The 21,695-nt window shown below is 53.8% G+C and overlaps 1 protein-coding gene across 1 annotated transcript in view; it reads right to left on the bottom strand.

Annotated features, from left to right (window-relative positions):
- Positions 1 to 1,134: 1,134 nt before the first annotated feature.
- Positions 1,135 to 21,695, bottom strand: part of WASHC1 (WASH complex subunit 1) — a 39,996-nt gene continuing 19,435 nt past the window's right edge. The window contains exons 2-10 of the mRNA XM_054168108.1: positions 12,447 to 12,558; positions 11,687 to 11,833; positions 6,417 to 6,553; positions 5,383 to 5,518; positions 4,135 to 4,339; positions 3,500 to 3,667; positions 2,991 to 3,149; positions 2,385 to 2,453; positions 1,135 to 1,841 (exon numbers count right to left, since the gene is read on the bottom strand). Coding sequence (XP_054024083.1) covers positions 1,690 to 1,841; positions 2,385 to 2,453; positions 2,991 to 3,149; positions 3,500 to 3,667; positions 4,135 to 4,339; positions 5,383 to 5,518; positions 6,417 to 6,553; positions 11,687 to 11,833; positions 12,447 to 12,558 — 1,285 coding nt within the window. The 3' untranslated portion in view covers positions 1,135 to 1,689. The remainder of the gene's footprint in view (positions 1,842 to 2,384; positions 2,454 to 2,990; positions 3,150 to 3,499; positions 3,668 to 4,134; positions 4,340 to 5,382; positions 5,519 to 6,416; positions 6,554 to 11,686; positions 11,834 to 12,446; positions 12,559 to 21,695) is intronic.

Below are 21,695 nucleotides of genomic sequence, written 5' to 3'. Positions count from 1 at the left end.
TGTGCCACCTTGGAATGGCACAGTCAGGCTGGTAAGACAGGGGGCAGCTGTGGAGAGCATTTCTTGTCCCATTTTTTCTGCCTTGCTTCAGGCAGCAAATGGATTCAAGGAGTGGTTCATTCTTTCAAGGGCAATACAGGGCATGGCCATGGTAGAGCACAGCACTTCTCCTTTGGTCATGCTTAAGCACAGGCTCTCAATGCTGATCTCTGAATTCAAAGTCATTTACTGTGGAAAATGGTAAAACCTCTTCTTAATTAGTTTTGGGTTTGTTTGAGAGTAACTTTCTTGACTTTTTCCAGGTCACAGGTCAGTGCCAAAGGGCAGCAATACCAACAGGGATGGCTGTGTAATCCCACAGCTCTGTAAATCCCCTAGCTGTCCCCAGGTCTCTCTGCCATCCTGAGCAAGTCTTCCTAGGAGCTGCTTTGGCTCTTTGTCAGTTTCAGCAGCTTCACAAAACCCCCCCTTACAGTTAGGCACAGAGGTGGTGCCCACCCTCTACTGCTGATTAGCTCCATGGGGTAAGAAACAGCTGCTGCTGAGAAATGTTCACTGTGAGGCTCCTGCCTCTTTGGAGGGAGCAAATTACAGCCCCGTGTCTGGTGTCAGCTCTGCCTTGACAGCACTGAGTGCAGCAGGGGGAGTGGGGGGTCCCTGCCTGCAGCATCTGGTGCCCTGTGGTGCTCATTCTAAGTCCTCTTGCTCACTGGTGCAGTGCTTGTGGTGGCCACAGGCTCTGTCCATGGGGAATCCCCTCAGGTCTGGGAAAGCAGAGCCTGCCAGTGTGGGATTAGAATGGGACAGTGCTTGTTTGTCTGGCAGAGCAGCTTCAGAAAATCTCCTGTTGTGTTTGTTATGGGGTGCTTCAGTGCTGAGCCATGAAATAGGGTGGAAAAGCTGCCAGGCCCAAGCTGGCAGTGATGTCTGGGCTGCCAGGACCCAAGAGAATGCTGTGGGAAGGCAATGCCTTCTCTCCATGGTACCTGTTGGGAGGGAAGAGCCTGAAGGGAGTCACAAAAGGAGAAGACAGACTCAAGAGGGCCCTGGGTGACCTGAGCCAGCTGGGCTTTCCCTGGCCATGCTCTCACTTCGGTGTGCTGGAGTGCTGGAGTGCAAGCTGCAGGGACCTGCTCCCTTCAACTTTATTGAAATGTCAGACAGCAACAGGCAAGGAGTGACCATGAGCCAGGCAGAGAAGCCACCGAGTGCACAGGCACAGGAAAACAGACCCTCTCCTTCTGCCTTCTAGCATGAAGCAAGCAAGCAGGACCTCAGCAAGCGAAGAGCTAAAGGAGGCAAGCACTGTTTGCCTGCAAGAGCTGCTCTGACAGTCACCCCCAGGCACAGCAGGACAGGCTCAGGCCCCTTTTGAGTCAGAGGCAATGCTAGTTCTGATCATCTGAGTACAGCCTGCCCCACTGCCTGCCAGCTAAGGCAGGATGTGTTGTGCCATCTTGAGCAGCAGCATTCAAGATGGAATGTGGCATTTGGGGTGGAGAAGAGCAGAGCAGATAAATGCTCCTCACTGAGACTTCTCAGCAGCAGGTAGCTGCTGTGGCTCCTCCTCTTCAAAAAGGAATGTCAGGCTCCTCCTCCCAGGCCAGTGCCCACCCTCCAGAAACTATCTCCAGTCTCCCAAAGGTGCTCAGTTCAAGAGTCCTGGGATTCACAGACCAGTGACCCTATCTATGACTCCCAGTCATCATCATCCTCCTCCCCGCCAGGCTGCTGTGGGGGTGGCAGGGGCGGTATCGAGTCCGACATGCGAGCAAAGGCCCCGGCAGGGCTGCCAGGAACATCAGGGTGTCCAGAGGCTCCTGGCCCTTTCCCTGAAATACCTGTGAGGAAAGGAAGAGCAGCAGTGAGTGACACTTGGGGCCCAGACAACACAGAGCTGTCCTTAGCAAAGGGGAGGGGGGAAACCATGCCTCATGCCCCTGTTCCCGGTGGCCCAGGCAGCAGAACAGACACAGCTGCTGCCACAGCCCTGCACAGGGCCTTACTAACTAAAGCTCCACCTGAGCAAGGCTGTGCCTTCCTCTGCCTTCTGCAAGGTGCTGTGGGCTGACACTAGTCCTGAGTGCTTCAGGTACCCCCATGGGGAGGGACTTAGCTGCCCCAGCACTGAACTAAAAAGAAACCAGCACTGTCCCTTCGTTACAGGCAGCTCTCAGAGCCTGTCCTCTGCCCTGGATGCAATGCAGGCCTCCATCAGGACTTGCTCCTTCTCTGGCCAGAGGCCCAGCCCGGCTGGGGCATGCTCACTAGGGAAGGGGCCTCTGCTCCTGTCTCTAGGGCTGTGGCTGACACAACTGAGGTACCAGAAAAGGCCCTCCCTCCTCCCTGAGGAGAGGGAGAAGCCCTCCCTTGCAGGACAGTACCTTTGCGCCTCAGCACCAGCTTGTTGAAGAGGTCTGACATCAGGTCTCCACCTTGTCCTGTAGCTCTCACTGAAAGAGAGCAAAGGCCAAGTCAGACCAGCAGCAGCACCAGTCCAAACCAGCACTGGAGTGGAAGCATTCTCCTGCAGTGGATCTTCAGATTAAAGGAAAACAGAACTTTCCTCCCTCCCACCACAGTCCAGTTTTCAGGTCAGGAAACACCATGCACCACAGGGTTACAGCATCTTCTGGGGAAGCCCAGGAGGGGAATTCCTAGAGGGGCTGGCATTTGCAGCTCCATCAATGCCCTCCCCAGCTACCTACACCAATGTGCTGCCCTGGCTCGGTGCTGCCCCTCTTGGCCCCAGCACTTCCTCTGTGCCCCTGTGCAGCAGTGAACCCTGAGACACAGCAGGGCTCCATCAGGAACACAAATGCCCTGCTGGCAGCTGGGCTTCAGCAAGCTGACAGAGCTCTGGCTGAATGGACAACGCTTGGGATCCACAAGAGCCTGTGAGGAGAAAACAGCTTTCTGCCCCTGCTTTGCCTCCCTCCCTCCAGGGCAGAGAGCAAGGGAGGATTGTTTCTGCCAAAAAGCTTCAGTACCTTGTTCCTGTTCCTTCTGCTTCTTCTTCTCCAGCTTCCTCTCCTTAACGCTGCGGAGCTTGGCCTTCCCAATGCCCCCAGCCTGGCGGATGGACTCCAGCAGACTGGCACGCCCAGTGGAGGGGTTCACCACCTCCTTTGGGGCTCCCTGGACTGAAGCTGCAGGTACAGACAGGACAGGCAGCAGCCACAGGTCAGTGCACCGGCTACAGGCCCAGCCAAATCCCCAGGGCCAGGGCTGCTCCAGCACCTTTGCCAGCCTCTGCCCAGGGCTGCCAGCCAGGCCAGGAACCTCTCCATGATGGACTTATGCCCAGCCAGCAGCAGTCCCCCCAAGGAGGAACTGATGCAGCTCCCAAGCAAGCAGGAGCAGCTTCCTCTCCCACCACAGCTTCCTTCCTCTGCCAGAAGGCTGGCAAGCCACAGGGAACTGACCAAGGATCTGGGCTGAAGCCAAGGAGTCAGAGTTGGTTCTGCTGGTGAAGCTGTGGGAGATGCCCAGCCCTTACCTGCAGGCACTGCACTGCTGCTCTCTTCACTCGCTGTCCAGGCTGCCTGGGCTGTGGGGGCCGTGGGCTGGGGTAGGGGTGGTGGAGGAGGCACAGTAGCTGGCACAAGAGGAGGGGGTGGTGGAGGGGGTGGTGGAGGCGGCAGCAGGAGCTCAGCATTCTGGATGTCTGCAAGAGGAAAGAAGTTACAGCTGAAGAGTGCCTGAGAACAGCTCAGGAACAGAGCAAAGTCCTCAGCATGCACTGTGCAGCAGGGCACTCCCACCCTGGGTGGTACCTCTTAAAAGCAGGCAGGGCTGGGGCAGGGTTTGAGATTGCCCTACTCTGCCCTCCCCAGCTCTATACCACTGGGCTTGCCCAACTTGCCCAAGGGCATCCCCCCAGGCTGCCATGAGGCCAGGCCCTGCACACCACACTCCCTCCTCCCTAGCTCTGCAGGGGGTGAGGGAGGTGAAGTGCCCAGAGCCAGCCAGCCCTTGAGCAGGTTGCAGCTTTGACTCGGGCCCAAGTACAAGCCAGAGCTATCTCCGGTATCCATCCTGAGATCTCCACCAAGGGACTTTCTCCACCTTGCTCCACCATCCCATAACCCTCATCCTGTATCCCAGGGTGCTGGGTGCAGGCGCTGGACAGACCTGGTTGCAGAGGTTCCACCGACTCAGTGCTGAAGGTGGGCAGCTCGGGGATAGCACTACTAGGGGCAGAGGGTGCAATGCCAGGGCCCAGGTCAGCACTGTACATGAGGTCTGCAGCGATGCCAGGCAGGTCTGGCAGGTAGGATGGCACATCGATCTCGGGGACCTGGCCCAGGTCTGGCACGTAGAAGTAGTTTTCAGCTACCTGAAGGAAAGCCAAAGAGAAAGCTCAGGCAGGCACCACCCCCTTGCTTGCCCTTGCAGCACGCCTGGGCAGCAGTCCAGGCTTGTGTGCCTTGGGATGACAGCTGCTCATCAGCCACCTCCACAGCTCTGTGCTCTTGTCCTGTACAAGCTCCCCAGAACTAGAGACTACCCCCTGCAGACAGGGCTTGGAAAAGGCAGGCTGCAGGAGAAGAAGAGGCACAAGACTTCCTAGTTTCTTGCAATTGGACTCTCTCCTCTCCTGAAGGCCTCAGACACCAACTTCTGCAGCTTAGAGAGGGCAGTGCCTTTTCCAGAAGAGATGAAGGTGCAGGAGAAGCACAGTCCAGTGGTTAGAGTTTTGGGCTTGTGCTTAACACAGGCCAAGCAGTACTGAAGGTGCACTGTGAGCGAAGGCCTCTCTTTGCCATACACTCTGCTGTCCCCTCTGGTGCAATCTGATGAGCAACAGGCTCCCAGGCATCTTTCCCCAGGCAGACATACACCATGCCCCAGCAAAGCTCCAGGTATTGCCACTGCAAGGTGTTGGGGACAAGGTCAGCCACCTGCTGCGGCAGTTGCCATGGTTCACTGCCTGCCCCATGCCCGCACCAGGAACAACCCTCTGCGCTTGCTGCCTGCTCCCTCTGCAGCAGCTGGCACCCCTTCCTAGCAGGGCACAGGCCTCCACCCAGGCACTTTCCAGCCATGGCACATCGACTTCAGACTGCACAAGGCTCAGGCCTTAGCAGGAGAGACATTCTCTAGTGATGGAGCCTCCAGAATCCTCTAGAACCACTGGGTCCAGCAGCAAGGTGAATTGCTGTTATGTTATTCTCCTCACACCAGGGCTTGGGCAGAGAAACTCCTGCCACAGTTGAGGGGTTTCTGTCACCCATCAAGCCCAAACCAGGACTTCAGGCTCAGAAATGGGCTTGTTAAGTGAGACACCCTAAAGCCAAACCAGCAGAGACCATTCTCCTACCTGCTCTGCCCCCTGCACAAGCCCCCTCCCCTCTCAGAGCTGATGCCCTGTAACCGCACCTGCTGGTCCAGCTGTCCCCTTTTGGTGATGGAAAGAGGAGCATCAAAAAGCTTCTCTTCTGTCTCTGTTTCCAGAGCCACGTGGGTCTTGGTGACTGCCCCAGCTAGAGGATCCAGGAAAACATACTTCTTGTACCTAAGGGTGGAGGACAAGTATTTCAGTGATACCACTTGCAGAGCCAAGGCCAGACCAAGCTGCATACCCAAGAAGGCCTAGGGGGTGGAGACCTCCTTGTACAGGTGGAACATCCTGGGCCTTCCACTTTCCTTCTAGCCCCATTTTCTTGCCTTTCACTCCACAATCAGGAGGGAGTCAGCTCCCCATCCTGCCAGTGCAGCCTCTACATTCATTCTAAAGCAAAGCTCTACTGCACTGCCATCATTACTGAGCTTCCCCCCACCCATTGCTTGACCTGGGACTGTCCTACAGCAGGTCACAAGTCTCTCCTGGTGATTTGTCACTCAAGGGGCAGGAGGAAAGAGAGAGAGAGGGGAAAGCTGTGACTCAGGGGAAGAAAGAGAAGATCCAGCAGCTGAAAGCTCGAGGTGAGCTTAAAGCAGCTCTTCAGTAGGGGCAGAAGGAGGGCACAGGAGGCAAAGCCCAATGGGAAGAGAACTGCAGTGAGAGGCAGCAGAAACATTGAAGTGACAACAGTGGCAAAACGCTGCTGTGAGAACCAGCAGCAGAAGGAGCAGAACCCAGGCAGGCACATGGGGCAGGGAAGGGCAGGAGTGGCAGCAGCTCTCAAGGCTGGAGAGAAATTCTTACAGGGGTATGACACAGAAGACTGAGTCAGGGAAGGGAAGTGCAAATCTGGCTTGAAAGCAAGTGAGTGGGGTTCAGATGCAGACAACACAACTCCTGCCCAAGGGGAAGAGGGGGAAGAAACACCTGATAGCTAGAAGCCCAAAACCAAAGCCTGTCCTAGCAGGAGCCTGGTATGCAATACATGCAGTCACTGCTTCCCCCAGGGCAGGGAAAACTGAGGACAAGCAGGGGCAGAGGAGCACCACAGCACTGCTCCAGCTCTTACAGGTTCTCAGTGGTGTTGAAGAGCAGCAGGGAGCTGAGGGAGCTGATGTTCCTGGGGAGGCTGCCAAGGCCTTCTTCTGCATCATCCTCCTGGTGAATCTTGGTGCTCACACACACAGGGAAGTACTTGAGTTTCTCCTGCAAGAAGACAGATAACAGGTGCTAAGAGTCTAAAACCACAGCTGCTGAGATCACCCAGCCACCACAACCCACTGTGCATGGTCCACTGCATGGCCTCCCGAGCAGGGGAGCACAAGGACAGCTCTACAACCCACACTGTGACAAATGTCAGCAGCTCACACTCATGGCTCACACTGAACCAGTACTGCTGTGGCCATGGAACCACCAGAAAGAAAACCACTCTGGGTCTATAGCCAGAGGCAGGGTAGAGCACAGCAATCTAAGAAGCCTTTGTTACAGTGTCACAGAATTGTCAGGGTTGGAAGGGACCTCAAGGACTATCAAGTTCCACCCCCCTGCCATGGGCAGGGACACCTCACACCACAGCAGGTTGCTCACAGCCACATCCAGCCTGGCCTTCAAAACCTCCAGGGATGAGGCTTCCACCACCTCCCTGGGCAACCTGTGCCAGTCTCTCACCACCCTCATGGGGAACAACTTCTTCCTAACAACCAGTCTGAATCTCCCCACTTCTAGTTTTGCTCCATCCCCCCCAGTCCTATCCCTCCCTGACACCCTAAACAGTCCCTCATGTCTCCATGCAGCTACCTCCCAAACACCTGCTGCCTCCAGCTGATGCTGTGAGCTGCGATCCCACCAGGGGGGGATGCAGAGAAGGCAAAGGAGGCAGAGGCCAAGGGAAGCTGCACTGGCATGAGCTGGGGCAGCAGGCAGGCAGTGGAACATGTGCCAGGTGGTCCTGCATGGCCCCAGGGATTCAGAAGAGTTGCCACCTGATGAACTGAAGCCTCTGGTTCTACACTTCATGCATAACACACACAGCTCCCTCTGGGCAGGGACTCAGAGCCCCTGAACTGCTTGGCTTTTACACAGCCCAGGCACTGCCAGCCCAGCCCAACCCAGCACAGGCACTGCCAGCCCAGCCCAGCCCAGGCACTGCCAGCCCAGCCTAGCCCAGGCACTGCCAGCCCAGCCCAGCCCAGGCACTGCCAGCCCAGCCCAGCCCAGGCACTGCCAGCCCAGCCCAGGCACTGCCAGCCCAGCCCAGCCCAGGCACTGCCAGCCCAGCCCAGCCCAGCCCAACCTTGCCCAGGCACTGCCAGCCCAGCCCAGGCACTGCCAGCCCAGCCCAGGGCAGTGTCTCAGCCAGCAGCACAGAACTCGCCACCAGCTGCTGGGGGAGGGGTACTGGGGGTGAAGCTCAATGCTCACAGCACTTTGCAGCAGAGGAAGGGAAGGCATCAGTTCATGAGCCCAGGGCAGCCTGGGATGGACGAACCTCCACCCTGGACCCCTCCCCACACCTTTCCTCGCCCCCTGCAGCTGTGCTGTCTCTGCACAGCACAGGCAAAGCAGCAGCCTGGAGCTGCGAGCTGCTGAGTGCTCACACCAGAACCAACCAGAGCACGCACCAGGACAGTTGGTCAGGTTCAGTAACTTGTGGTCGTCTTCTGTCACAAAACCACTTCAAAGGCTGTCCACAGCCTCCTACCGCCTCCCTGCTTCCAGCCTCCCTGCTCCATCCCCTTCTTTGAGTCCTTCTTCCCTCCTTGTACTTGGATGGGAATCTGGAAGCCACCACTGGTGCAGTTTTGAGACCACCTCTCAGAAGCATAAGCAGTTTCTGCTGATTGACATTTCAGGCTTGAATTTGGTAGCCAGAAATGCTAGGAAATAGCTTAGGCACAGCTCAGTTAATCCACTAAGAGTTTGTGTGAGGCTCTGTGTACACAAAATGCCCTAAGAAGAGACCCAGGAGGTTTTGATTTGAAGGTGGTTTTCTGCCCCCCAGATAACAGGTTCCAGCTCGTGAAAAAAAGCCTGAAGAGCTTGAGTTTGTACAGCAGCAAGCAGAAAGGCAGAAATGGTTATTTAGAGACTCTGGAAGCAGAGATTCAGAAACAGAGCTTCATTTGATCATTAATATTCATTTCCCAACATTTAATTTGTTGAGCATGAGGGAGCACTGATGTGCTGGCTAGCACTGCTCACATAGCCCTCAAGCCACACCTAGGGCAGGTTTTGCTCTTTGTAGATTTCAACTAGCACAGGAAGGCTGTGGGTGCAGGAAGAAACCATTACCTGGGTTTACTTTTAAACCTCATCTAAGGCGGTTCTAAAAGCACTGAGCCCCAGTATTGCTCTACAGAAGCCTTAGAATGAAATGCCACCACAGTGCTGGGCTTGAACAAGCACCCAGACCTGATCTGAAACTCAGAACAGCTGCAGCAGCCAACCCCACAAGGTAACATCACAAATGAGCTTCCTTGCAGGGACATTCAGCCCTTCAGCTGAAGGCTCAGCAGCACTGACATACTGAAGCCATGGGTGCACCCATGCAGCCTGGGATTTGGCACCTGCCAGCATTCCACCCCCGAGGATGCTGCCTTTCCAGGCCTTCCTCTGCAGCAGCCTACACTCTGGCTCTTCAGTTTCCTTAAGCATATGCTCTAAGGGAACTGGGCTGCCACACCAGGAATCTCGTCCCCTCCATGCCAGTGGCATGCTGAGGCTAGCTGGAAAGGCAAGTGCTGAAGTGCCAGCTCAGCCTCCTGATGCCTGTCAGACTCACAAGGACATGCCAAGGCACCAGCAGTTCTGAAGCCCTGTGAGGTTACTCCAGCAGTGGGCTGACTTTTTGCTTGGAACTCTTCCCAAGCTAAGGCAGACCATGTCACCCACCTCATTGTCCAGCCTCCTGAGGGACACAGACACAGGTCCCACTGCAAAGGCAGTGCCCACCACCTGAGAAACCTCACAGGGCTGCAGCCAAGTCACTGTTCCAGCCTGCCTAGCTGCTACCACAGCAACGTGCAAAGGCAGCAGCTTCCCAGGCTCACCACAAGGACCTCACTTCTGGCGCTTCTGTCCATCTTACCAAGCTCAGAGTGTCCTCTCAGCAGCTGAGCTTTCACTTGCAAGGGGTGTGGAGGGTGAAAGAAGAATTGCCCCGGAGGGAAGCAGTAATAAAGCAGCAGAATGCCACACATTTCCAGCCCAGCTGCCTTCCCTCCAGAGCACCAACTCTTCAGCACTGCCACCACTTACCCTGCAACTGACAGGATCAGAGCTTGCTCTCCTGCTGGGGCATGTGTGTGAGTCAAGCCAGCAAAGAATACTGCAATGCTCCCAGCAAAGAGGCCCTCATTAGAAGTGAAAACAGGCAGTGAGGCTCTGCTGAAAGCCCTGAATAACTGAGGAGAACATAAATGCAAACATCAGATTTCCCTCTGTCACATTTCATTACTGCAAGGCACATCAGGCTCTGTGCTCAGCCACGGCCGGGAAGGGGCCTGCTCCCCGGGAGTGAGGGCAGAGCTCAGCCACACCGAGCCCTGCTTAGCACATCAGCTGCTCCTGGCACGGCTCTCCATCCTCCCGTCAGCTGACAGCCGCTCAGCAGCACAGAAGCATCCCCTGCCCCACAGAAGAGCTGCAGGAGCCACTGCCTGTGTGAGCTCCACAAGAGCAGCGTCTGCTGCGTGAGGGCGGGTCAGCAAGCCAGGGAAAGCTCAGCAGCCCCAGGGCAGGATCAAAGAATGGGTCTGGGTCATAGGAGGGGAAGAGCCAAAACAGATCCCCCAGGGCCTGCACAAAGTCCCTGTGGTTGTGGCAGGCTCCACACAAAGGGCAGAACGTGGCAAAGGTCATCTGGGACTAGAAGAGGTGGCTGCAGGGGAGGGCTGCAGGGGAGGGCTGCAGGGGAGGGCATGCACAGCCTATTGCAGCCAGCAGGCAGCTGCATGGATCTGCCGTTTGCTTTCTGCAGGACACTGCTTTTTAGCAGCTGTTGCCCCTCTCAGTGCCCTCCTGTGTGACTGGCTGTCCATTGGCATTAGTCCTTCAGGTTAGGAGAGCATCTCCCCTGTCCTCTCACCACCTACCTCCGCCCCCCCTCCATGCTCTGACGGATGGGGCCATAATCAGCCTGCCCTGGCCAGCCAGCAGTGATGCCACACAGCCCTGCCCTCCAGCACTGCCCCAGCCAGCAGGAAGCACAAACCCTGCTGGAGTTTGCCAGCTGTCACTGCTTCCCTGGCCTGCCTGAAATATTCATGACCACCTCACCCTGTGAGGTCTCCATCCACTAAAACTCAGGAAAGTTTACCATGATAAATTATTCAGGGGCAGCTTTATTGTTGGGCACACCAGGATGAGGAAGGAAGTCTCTTTAGGGGTCGAGAGCAGGGAACCTGTCAGGCTGATCCCTAACCTGCCAGGAACAGCACATCTGCTGCTGCTGGCACAGCACACACACAGCAACTTCTAAACTTCAAGCACAGCAACTTTTCCTCCTGTTCTTCCAACCCAGGGACACTGAACCAAACCGTTGGAGAATCCTTTGGCAGTGTTTCCTGCCAAATGTACCACCTCTCAGTCCTCCCTAAGAAGCCCCTTTCTGCCCCTCAATCCACAGGCTAAAGAGAATTCAAGAGTGCAGGACCTCCTTCAACACCACCAGCTGCAGACATCTGTGCTAAAGGTGCACCTGGAAGACCCCTCTGAAGACCTTGCAACCTACAATAGCTGAACACAAGGGAAAGCAGAAGCAGAACACAAACAAAAGATGCAAAGAAGCAAAATTATTTTCCCCTCCAAGATGCAAAATTCCCCTGGGAACCAGGGAGGGCCAATACCCAAGTGCTTTCCTGGGGCAGCAATATGCTGTGAAGCCTCTTCTCCTGACACACTCACATGCACTTGCACCTTTCCCTTCTCTCCATCACTTATATTAAAGCCCTCAGAAACTTTTCCAAACAGCTATGACCCTGGTCCCAGCTGCCTTGCTATGCACAGCCAAAGCCTGGAGCCCAGCCAGAAGCACCACCAGCAAGGCTGTAGGCAACAGGGGTGTGTGAGGAAGGGGAACTGCTGCAGAGGGCTGGTAGCCAGCAGTCACCCAGAGCACTCAATCGTCCAGCCAAGGTCTTGGACTCACATAGCCCTCACAGGCTGGAAGCTCTGCAAGCTTCTCAGCCTGACCTCACACACTCACACCAACAGATGGAGCTCAAAAGATGTTCTGCTGCTCCAAGCTTATGTCCTAAAGGCCTTGTTTACCTCATCAGAGACCGACAGCCTCACAGCTTCTCTTTGCTTGTTCATCTGCAGGTCTGCTCTCCTCCTTACCTGCAGAGCCTTCTCATCCAGCACTCGGTGTTTGCTTTGAATCTTGTGTCTTGGCCACTTCTGCTTTGCTGGGTCTTCTGCCCCCGCAAAAATGGAGCTGTACTCCTGCAGCCGCTCTGGGGCTGGGTACTTAGCACTGGAAAACACCTGAGGAGAGGCAAGGAGAGACTGAAAAGCCCCCAAACTGAGCAGTCCTGCACTGCAGCAACACAGCCTGGTGGGCATGGCCAGCCTGCAAGTCAGCAGGGGCTGTCTCTTCAGGAGGTGCCCGCTTCTCCTCTCTCTGCACCAGTGCTAGATCACAGGCTGGCACAGGCAGGAGGAGAACTAAAACTATTAAACTGAGCAAGAATGAGGAAAGAAGAGTTTTCACTAGCTGTACATGGCTCACCCAGAGCCATGTGCACTAAGGAGAGGCTCTCCGACACTACCTGTCATTCAAATAGCCCAAGTGGATATGAGCCAGTAGTGGGAGGGTGCTGGGCTTAGCCCAGGACAAGACTTTGCTCTTTATCAGGGAGAACTTAAATAGCCTTCACAAAGTCAGGAACTGTGTGGCTCATGGGTCTAAACATCATCAACTGGATGAGTCAGGAAGGGGATTCTCAACACAGCCCTGCTCAACAGCAAGGCATGAAGAGGTGAGTGGGCAGCAACTGCTACCGCCTAGCATCTACTCTTGTCCAGAGCTTACATCAAGAGTAAAGAGAGGAGGTGGAGTGAAGAAGGGAAGCCATGCAGCCTTCACTCAAGTCACTACCTTAATAGCCTTCTTGCTTCCTTTTATCTTCTCAATCTTGGCCTGGGCCAGTGTGACTCTCTCACCGATGGCTTGCAGCTGCGCCCGGCTAGCCTCCACCCGCTGCGAGATCCTAGGAGGAAAGCATCCTCATGAGATCAGGAACCCACAGCCACAGCTTGTGGCAGCAGCAGTGTCTTCCCTGGGGGAAAATGTGAATCTTGCCAGACTGGATTGTTTCACAGGGCAAAACAGTGCTGGTTGAGATACACTTGTCTTGAGAGCTTTAGGTACTCCAGCACAGAGTTAGGTAGGTGACTGTCCCCTGGCACTCAGCTCTGGGGAGGACACACCTGGAGGGCTGTCTCCAGTTTGGCCACCTCAATCCAAGAGAGATGTGGAGGTGCTGGAGCCAGGGCAGAGCAGGGCAAGGAAGCTGGGAAGGGCCTGGAGAATAAATCTGATGGAGAGTGACTGAAGGAGCTGGGGATGGTTAGTGGGAAACAGAGGAGGCTCCTGGCTTTCTACAGCTACCTGAAAGGAGGTTGTAGAGAGGTTGGTGCTGGTCTCTTCCCACAGGTAATTAGAGATAGAAGAAGAGGGAACAGCCTCAAGCTGTAGCAGGGCAGGGCTAGGCTGGACAGCAGGAAGAATTTGTTCCCAGCAAGAGTGGTCAGGCCTTGGAATGTGCTGCCCAGGGAGGTGGTGGAGTCCCCAAGCCTGGCTGTGTTTAGATGTGATTTGGATGTGGTGCTTGGGGCTATGGTTCTGGGGTGAGCCTTGCAGAGCAGGGTTCTGGGTTGGACTTGGTGATCCTTAGGGCCTTTTCCAACCTGAGTGTTTCTGTGGTTCTGTGATGCTGTTAAGTCTGGTCCATGACCTGCAGCACATTCCCAGTGCCGCTTGAGACACAGCACAGAGAGGTGAAGAGCTGCAGTCGCTAAGCCTCTCTGCAGGTCCTGCTGGCAAGAGAGCCACAGCCAGTTAGCCACTGCCAGCAGATGTTTAATGCAGATGCCAGGCAACACAGGCTAGTGAGCAGAGTTCAGGCCTCACAAAGCTTCAAATGTCCCCTGCTACACTTTGTTGCATGGCTTTTTGCACGCTGCCTGGCAGCTCTGTGACCTGGTTTCCATGTCAGCTCAAAGCACATGCAGCCACCACCTGTGCTGGGTTTGGCCAGGCCTGAGTTAACTTTCTTCCCAGTGGCTGTGCAGGTAGCTGGAGAGCACACAGCCTGTCTCTACTTTCTTCTTTTTGGAGTGGGAGATGAGCAAAACTTAACCTCATGAGATTCTCACTCTTCAAATTGTTCTCCATTTCCCCATCCTTCTATTTCAAACACAGCCTAACAGCTTGCACTTTGCACCAGCACTAGGTACAACGCCGTTCACCCTTGCCTTCCCATCCCCTCTCTCTGTCCCAGTGGAGTTGATGAGTTCTGAGAGTAGTTTCTGGTGTTCCTTTCAGTGCCCATTTCCCACCAGCTGTCTGCAGCAAATTTCACATGTCACAGAGCTGTCCCCTTGCTTTGGTACAGTGTGAGATGCCTCTGAAGGACTTCAGTCTTCCCTAACTGCCCTCCCCAGCACCTTTTCCTACCTGACAGTTCACCTCTTTTCTAGCTCTTTGATAATTGTATTGATTGTCACTATTTCCAGTGCTGCTCCTGAGGGCATCTGACTATTTTTACCTTCTTCAAAGCTAAAACCCCAGCCCTTTATTTCTGCTTTGCCACTCTCCCTCAAATCAATGATGCAATTTCCCCTCCCACCTGCTAGCAGAGTCCTCTCTTAGAAGAGCTCAGCAGAGGCTTTCTGAAGCTTCAAATAAAAGCCAAGTGTCAACTGCCTCTTGGCCAGTACCCTGCTGACTCCTAGACGCAGGTCTGAGGGGCTGACAAGGCTCACGCTCCTCTCTCCAGGAGTGCTAAGCAAACACCAATGCAAGCTCAGGCCTGGGAACCTGCAGCTGCTGTTCTCCCTTCCACTCCATGAGTGTGTGGGTCAAGTGGCACAGCCAAACACTTTGCTCACTGCCTTTCCTGACCTACATTATCCCCAATGTGTCCCCAGGCACCAGGCTGTTCCTCTCCCTTCCCACACTCTTTTCACCAGCTGAAGAGGCAGATGAGTTTCTGAGCAACCCCACTCACACTTACCTTCCACCTGCAACCACTTCCACATCTAACATTTGTTCCCTCAGACACTTGGTGCAACCCCCTCTATGCCCCACCAAACCCAGGCAGCTTCTTGGGACCTCCTGTGGTGTGTGGACAGCGTCAGGGGAAGAGCAGAACACAAAGCAACTCTCAGCCCACAAAGCTGCATCCATCTTCCCCATTTAATGTTTGCTGGATCCTCTCTCAAAAAGGGAACACCTCTGCAAAGAGAACATGCCTGGCAATGCTGTGCCCTAGCTGCAACAGTAAGGGTTCATCCAGAAGGGAAAGAGGGAAGACATCTACAGCTCCATACATCCCTACTGCCCAACAACTGCAATGGAGAGACAATTCAGGAGAGACAGAGACCTGCTGGAGAGAGTCCAACAGAGAGCCAAAAGGATGTTTAGGGGACTTGAGCATCTCCCCTGTGAAGAGAGACTGAGAGCCCTGAGGCTGTTTAGGCTGGAGAGGAGAAGACTGAGAGGGGATCTGATCCATGCCTATCAATATCTGAGGGGTGGGTGTCAAGTGGAGGGGGCCAAGCTCTTTTGGGTGGTGCACAGCAATGAGACAAGGACCAATGGATACAAACTTGAAGAGAGAAGGTTTCAGCTCAAGATGAGGAGAAACTTCTTTGGTGTGAGGGTGCCAGAGCCCTGGAGCAGGCTGCCCAGAGAGGCTGTGGAGTCTCCTCTGTAGACTTTCCAAACCCAACTGGATGCACTCGAGTGGACTGCCCTGGGTGATCCTGCTCTGGCAGGGGGGCTGGACTTGATCTCTGAGGTCCCTTCCAACCTCTAATGTTCTGTGATTCTGTGAGAGTAATTACAGGCACCCACAAAAGGACAGCATCATGCAGACAGCTCACTCCCAGCACAAGCTGGGGAAGTTGCCCAGTGTCAGCTCAGGTGTTTCAAACCATTATGACTCTTCTCTGAGGCACCCTGCACTGTCTCCTGAGATTCCTACTCCAGGATTTGACAGGTCAAATCCCACCGACCTCAGGGTAACTGCCAAACCCCTTCCCCTGAGGTGGTACAGGTGCAGGCCCCCAGGACAGGAGGAACACACACCAGTCAACAGAATGGAGGTACTTGCTGTTTGCTGCTGAGCAAGGTCACTATGAAAAGAATTATTAAACTCCTCAGTCCAACTCATCCAAATCCCTTCACATGCACAGGCTCCTAAAAGTGCATGACCATTGTGCATGTGCAGTTCAAGATCCAGCTGCAGATGCTAGTTAAAAGAGACACTAAACCACACTGACACTGAAAACAAACATGGCAAACACCCTCTCATGGTCAAATGTCTGCAGCAACTTCAGCATTTTTACTGCTGGGCAAACTGCAACTACTCCAAGGGGTCAACTGGTGTTTGCACAGAAAGGAAACAGGGATGGAGAGAGCTGTTCCTGAGGGCTCAGGGGCAAAGTGTCTGAAGCAAGGTGACATTCAGATCTCAGCTTTCATTTAAGGAGGAGTGTTACTGACTGCAATTTGTTTAAAGGCAATTGCAGACAGGACAGGAGGGGTAAGTGTTAATTAATGGCCCACTACTGCCCCTCAGAACCCTGTGCTTAGACAGCTGAAAACACCAGCAGCATGTGAACCTACCCTGTCTATCACTGCTGTGTTGTTTTGCTCCTGGTGCTCTTTTCTGCTTGAGAAAGCCTTTTGGTTAGATTCAGCGTGACTTTGGAGCTGCAAAGGAGCAGGAGACACACAGCAACAACCCCTCCCTGTGAGGCCAACTGCAGGGGGAAGGCAGATCCATCACCTGCCTTCACAGCCAGGGCACTGCCCCAAGCCAGCCTTCCCCCCAGTGCTTTTCTCTGGGGAAGTCATACATGTGACAGATTAAATCTACCCAGGGGATTATCTCTTAATCCATACAGACTTTCATTTTTGATCTAAACAGGCATTAAAGCTGCTCTGATCCAAACTTTCACATTCTCTTGTCCCTCTGCAATCAAGCCCTCCGCACCTTACCTCCAGCTTACATCTCATTTCCACAGCAGGTCCCAGGAACACTTCCTCCTCCCTCGTGTGCCTCCCTCACTGCACCCAAAGCCTCTGTCCCATCTGCAGCCATGAAGCAGATCGCTTCCCATGATTTCTATATAACTCCTCTGATAAATCTCACAGTCAGGCAGCTACTCAAGGACCTCTCTGCTGTATCTGCTCCCATAGGAAGATTTGAAGCGCTATGAATTTGGCAGCCATGGTCCTGGACACTGCCTGTCAGGGGCAATGTGGTGGGTCCAGAGGCAGACCCCCTCCCCACAACAACCATCCTCTGCTACCAAGAATGTGCTGGGTTGAGGCAGCCCCCTCTCTGCCCACCACGGGCAGGAATAAAACACTCAGACAAACGGATTGCAAAAGTGATGAAAGTTTAAATAGAAAGCAGTGAATGTTACAGAGAACCCAAAGCGCAGTGACAAAGATCCCAAAGCAAACCCAGAGGCATCCCATTCCCACCTGAGGGTACACCCGAGACCCTCAGGGCTCCTTCTTCCCCCTCCCTCTGCTGGGCTAGTCTCAGCTGGCCAGGCCTGAGACTGCCCATCCCCCCGTGGCCTTGGGCCTAGCCAGGCCCAACGCCAGCAGACATCTCCCCCAGTTACCGGCTGGCGGAGGAGGAAGAAAAGAGAAGGTGCCAGACCCGCACTGGATCTTATAGTGGTGCAAAGAATCATGGTAGGAAATACACACAATGTCCTGTGTCCATCCCTCTGGGCTGGACTGCTGGACACAGGAAGTGAACACACCAGGGGGCAGCCAGCTCAAACTGCAACAGGCAATAACACTGGATTTCTAAGGGGGTCTCTGAGCACTCAGCATCAGGAAGGAGTTTAAAATCAGAGCAGGTTTCAAGAAAGGTGGCTGGGCAGAGAGAATTCTGCTGCAAGGAAGCATCACAGCAGCAGGAGACCCTTTGCTGTCTATGCTGAAGGTACACATCACCTCAGAATAGACAGGGATGACAAAACTTGGGAAGTGGGAGAGGGAAGAGCCATGCTCCACATCAAGGTGAACAAGAAAGGCAAGGCAGCAGAGGCTGGGAGAAAACCTCTCTAGAATACCAAAGAACTTCAATTTCATGTCTCGGGTACAAAAGTGAGCGATCAGCCAAGGAGAGAGAACGTTAGGGAGCAGAATGAGAGATGAATTGCACAGGAGGACAAGGCAGCCAAGTAGTAAATGGCTTTTCCTTTAAATGATGCTGTACACATCACAGCAAGTCAGGCTCCTGCTCTCCTCCCAGCCCAGCACTGCTGCTCTAAACTTCAGGGTACAAACAGTGAACTTGGTCTCTAACCCCCAGGCTTTTTGCCTAAAAGTCAGGCTGGGGTTTGTTGGTTGGTTGGGTTCTGGCTTTGTTTCTTTGTTGTTGGGGTTTCTTTCCCTCCTCCAAACTGTGGTAATGTAAGCACACTGCAGGAGAGGTGACCTAGAAGGGATGGAGTCTGTGGTTCTTGTTACTTTATTACATCCCTGGACTGTCCAAGAAGGTGGTGCTGGAGCAGAGGACCCGGGGCAGCTAACAGCGCCGGCTGCTCTCCACCCTTCCGCAGGGCTGGTGCCAGGCCCAGCACGATGCCGCTACTGATGAGTTAGATACCAATAAACCTCTAGGACAGGTGTCAGTGGGTCTCTGCTCAGAGAGAGCCACTGCTGAGCAGAGAGTACTTCCCAAGAGAGGGGAAACATCATTCCATGAAGGTGGTGGTGCATTGCCATCTGTCTTCTCCGGCTGAGCCACTTCTTTCCTGGAGCCTCGAGGCACATCGCTGCTCCTTCGATTTGTATGTTGCAGAGAAGAGGAAACCTCAAACTTCCTCAAGTTTTAATTTGTCCAAGAATCTTCTTAACAAAAGGCTTTGATGGCTTCTCAGGCCACTGAAGTGATGGGGAAGCATCAGTGCACAGTGCCTGTAACTCAGGACTGTGAAGCACAGTCACTGAACTGCCTCTGAGCAAGGACAGAAAATCTGAATGCATTCTGGCTGGGTAACGAAAAGCAATGCTCTGGGAGGCACTGCAGTGTGCTTTACAAACACTCTCTCCTCATACAGCTGTTCCCACACCCTGCAGTGGCCAGCTGGGAGCCAGACATGGTCTGTGAGGAGCCCAAGCCTCACTCTCCTCACTCACAGCAGCTGGCAGCATCACAGGATAGAGACAGTGTCAACGAAAGGCCGCTGGGACACTCGGGGTTTCCAGTGCTGCATTTACAGGCAGCTGACAAAGCTGGCTCACCTCAGGAGCTGGAAGGGCAGCAAAGCCAAGGGCCTGCTTTCACAAAAAGCCTAACATGTCCAGCCACTCAGAGAGCAACTTGTTTGCTTTCTGCTCTTCTCATATTTAAGCAGCTTTTAAAGCCTTGCTTCATGTCTAAGTGCAATCAGAAACTGTTGTCAGATACCATCTCTGACAGAAAGCAATCCCAAGTGAGACAGTGCAATCAACCTTCCTTCCTCCATTAAAGGCTTGGATGTGATAGTAATTAATGCTTATCACACTGATTGCTCCTTGAGCCTGATTTCCAGGTGTTTCAGCAGTCACATGTTGCTCTGCTCCCCTGATGCCAAGCGGCTCTACAGAGGCGATCAAGGCTGCCAGGTTATCCTCAGCAGGATCTGGCAGACATTGCTCTCCACAGGGCACATTCTCACCAAAGAATCATCTTGATTCCTACTCTGTCATTTCATCTTATGTAAAACCTGGACACTTACAGTTATGACCTAACATCACAGCACTCTCCTCCATTTGCCCCTGAAGCTTGCCCTCCTTCCAAGCAAAGCAGCTTAGCTGTGCTTTCCCTCTTTTCCTTCCCCCCCTGTATGAAACGAAAGGGCCACAAACAAATTCAGCTTTAACTTTGCAACGTTTTTACTTTCCCCCCACCAAGGACTGACCTGGAAGTGGACAGGCTTTCCTTTTTCCAGAAGCAATATACAACAAGCAGCAAGTCTGTGCTAGCAAACAAAGTGCACCGTCAGAGCTTCTGAGCTCTGCAGGCTACTTTTGGTCAGACTATTTCTCCCTTAACAGCACTAAGATAAATAAACACAAGAGGGTCTCCCATCATGGCAACAGCTCTTGGGAAGGATGCTCTAAAAGCAGTAAAGGCAATGAAACAGTTCTCCTCCCAGCACTGCTGGAGCTTCACAGGTACCATTTGTGTCTCTCCAAGGCAGGGTAAGGGCAGACACTGAACACCACCATGGAGCAGCTTCCCAGATCTGCAGCCACAGCAGTCTTTAGATGCCAGGCAGCAGATGCTCCAACTACAGAACCATCGAATGCCCTAGCAGGGCTGGGGCATCCACCACCTCTCTGGGCACCCTGGGGCAGTGTTTCAGCACCCCTATTGTAAAGCTCTTCTTCCATAGGTGTAATTTAAAGCCACCTTATTTCAGGATAAAACCAGCACCCTTTGTCCTGTGTCACACAGGCCCTGCTCAGAAGATTGTCTTCATCTTTCTTCCAGGCCCCCTTTGAGTACTGGAAGGCAGCATCAAGGTCTCAACAGAGCCTTCCCCAAGCTGAACACCCCAGCTCTCTCAGCCTTTCTTTAGAGGAGAGGTGTAGTAGCAACTGGTACTAGTATAGAAACTAGCAAAAGTTGCTAGCAGTGCCCTAGTAAGTGGTTTGCTATCTATACAGGCTTCCTCCCCCTTGCAAGTCTCACAAACGGAACCTTTTGTCAGCCCCCCACCCCCACTTTCTGTAGCTCACTTCTGGAAGGAAGGCTAATCCTGCTTGGACAGAATTTTGCAAGCCTGCCAAAAGTACATTTAGTTTCCATGCTGCTTGAAATTATGGATCTTGGCAAAGAGCTTGAGCAGATGTTTTGGCACCTTGTAACCTTAAATCCATTGACTGTGTACATGGACATCAGGTTTCCCTGTCTCCCACCAAAGCTCCTCTCAGAGTAGTCAAAGATGCTGCTCCAGTGCTCCCCATTGAACAGAAAAGGTGCATCACCACGCACAAGTCACAGGAAACACAGGCAGTGGAGAAAAGCCCCTGTGGTGAACCAGGGCATCTGGGGGCAGGGAGAGCTAACACCTTCAAAAAGGTCTCAGACTCCTCTGGATCACTAAATGCAGAAGAACTTCCTTTCCAGTTCTCATTTGAGACCTGAGTCTGACTCCACCAAACTACACTGCTGGTACACAGCTTGCTCTGTATCAATGGCATGCTCCACTTTGCCTTTCAGCAGTACTCACAGGATTAATACATCTGATCAGTGCCTTCTCCCAGGTGGAGCTGCAAGAGAAAGGCATGAGCCACCTGCCCAAGCTGATGTTTCTCCTGAGCTTCACCTGAAGGTAGTGACAGCAGCAGATGAGCAGTGACCAGTGCACAGCAGCTGCCCCAGCTCTTTTAGCCTGGGCCTCACTTCAGCCAAAGATGCCTTACTGCACTACTGAATCCAGAATGAACCAGGCTGGAAAAGAACTTCAGATCATCCAGTCCAACTTATCACCCAGCACCATCTGATCAACTAAACCATGGCACCAAGGGCCTCAGCCAGGCTCTTCCTAAACACCTCCAGGGATGCTGACTCCACCACCTCCCTGGGCAGCACATCCCAATGGCCAATCTCTCTTTCTGTGAAGAATTTCTTCCACACCTCCAGCCTAAACCTCCCCTGGCACAGCTTGAGACTGTGTCCTCTTGTTCTGGTGCTGGTTGCCTGGGAGAAGAGACCAACCCCCTCCTGGCTACGACCTCCCTTCAGGCAGTTGTACAGAGCAAGAAGGTCTCCCCTGAGCCTCCTCATCTCCAGGCTAAGCAACCCCAGCTCCCTCAGCCTCTCCTCACAGGGCTGTGCTCCAGACCCCTCCCCAGCTTTGTTGCCCTTCTCTGGACACCTTCCAGCAGCTCAACCTCCTTCCTAAACCGAGGAGCCCAGAACTGGACACAGGACTCAAGGTGTGGCCTAACCAGTGCAGTGTACAGGGGCAGAATGACCTCCCTGCTCCTGCTGGCCACACTGTTCCTGATGCAGGCCAGGATGCCATAGGCTCTCCTGGCTGCCTGGGCACACTGCAGGCTCATGTTCAGCCTACCATCAACCAGCACCCCCAGGTC

The sequence above is a fragment of the Dryobates pubescens genome, chromosome 15, assembly GCF_014839835.1.
Source record: "Dryobates pubescens isolate bDryPub1 chromosome 15, bDryPub1.pri, whole genome shotgun sequence".
NCBI classification, from domain to species: Eukaryota; Metazoa; Chordata; class Aves; order Piciformes; family Picidae; genus Dryobates; species Dryobates pubescens.
Note: the sequence above shows the minus strand (reverse complement) of the source record. Positions and strands in the feature narration are given on the sequence as shown.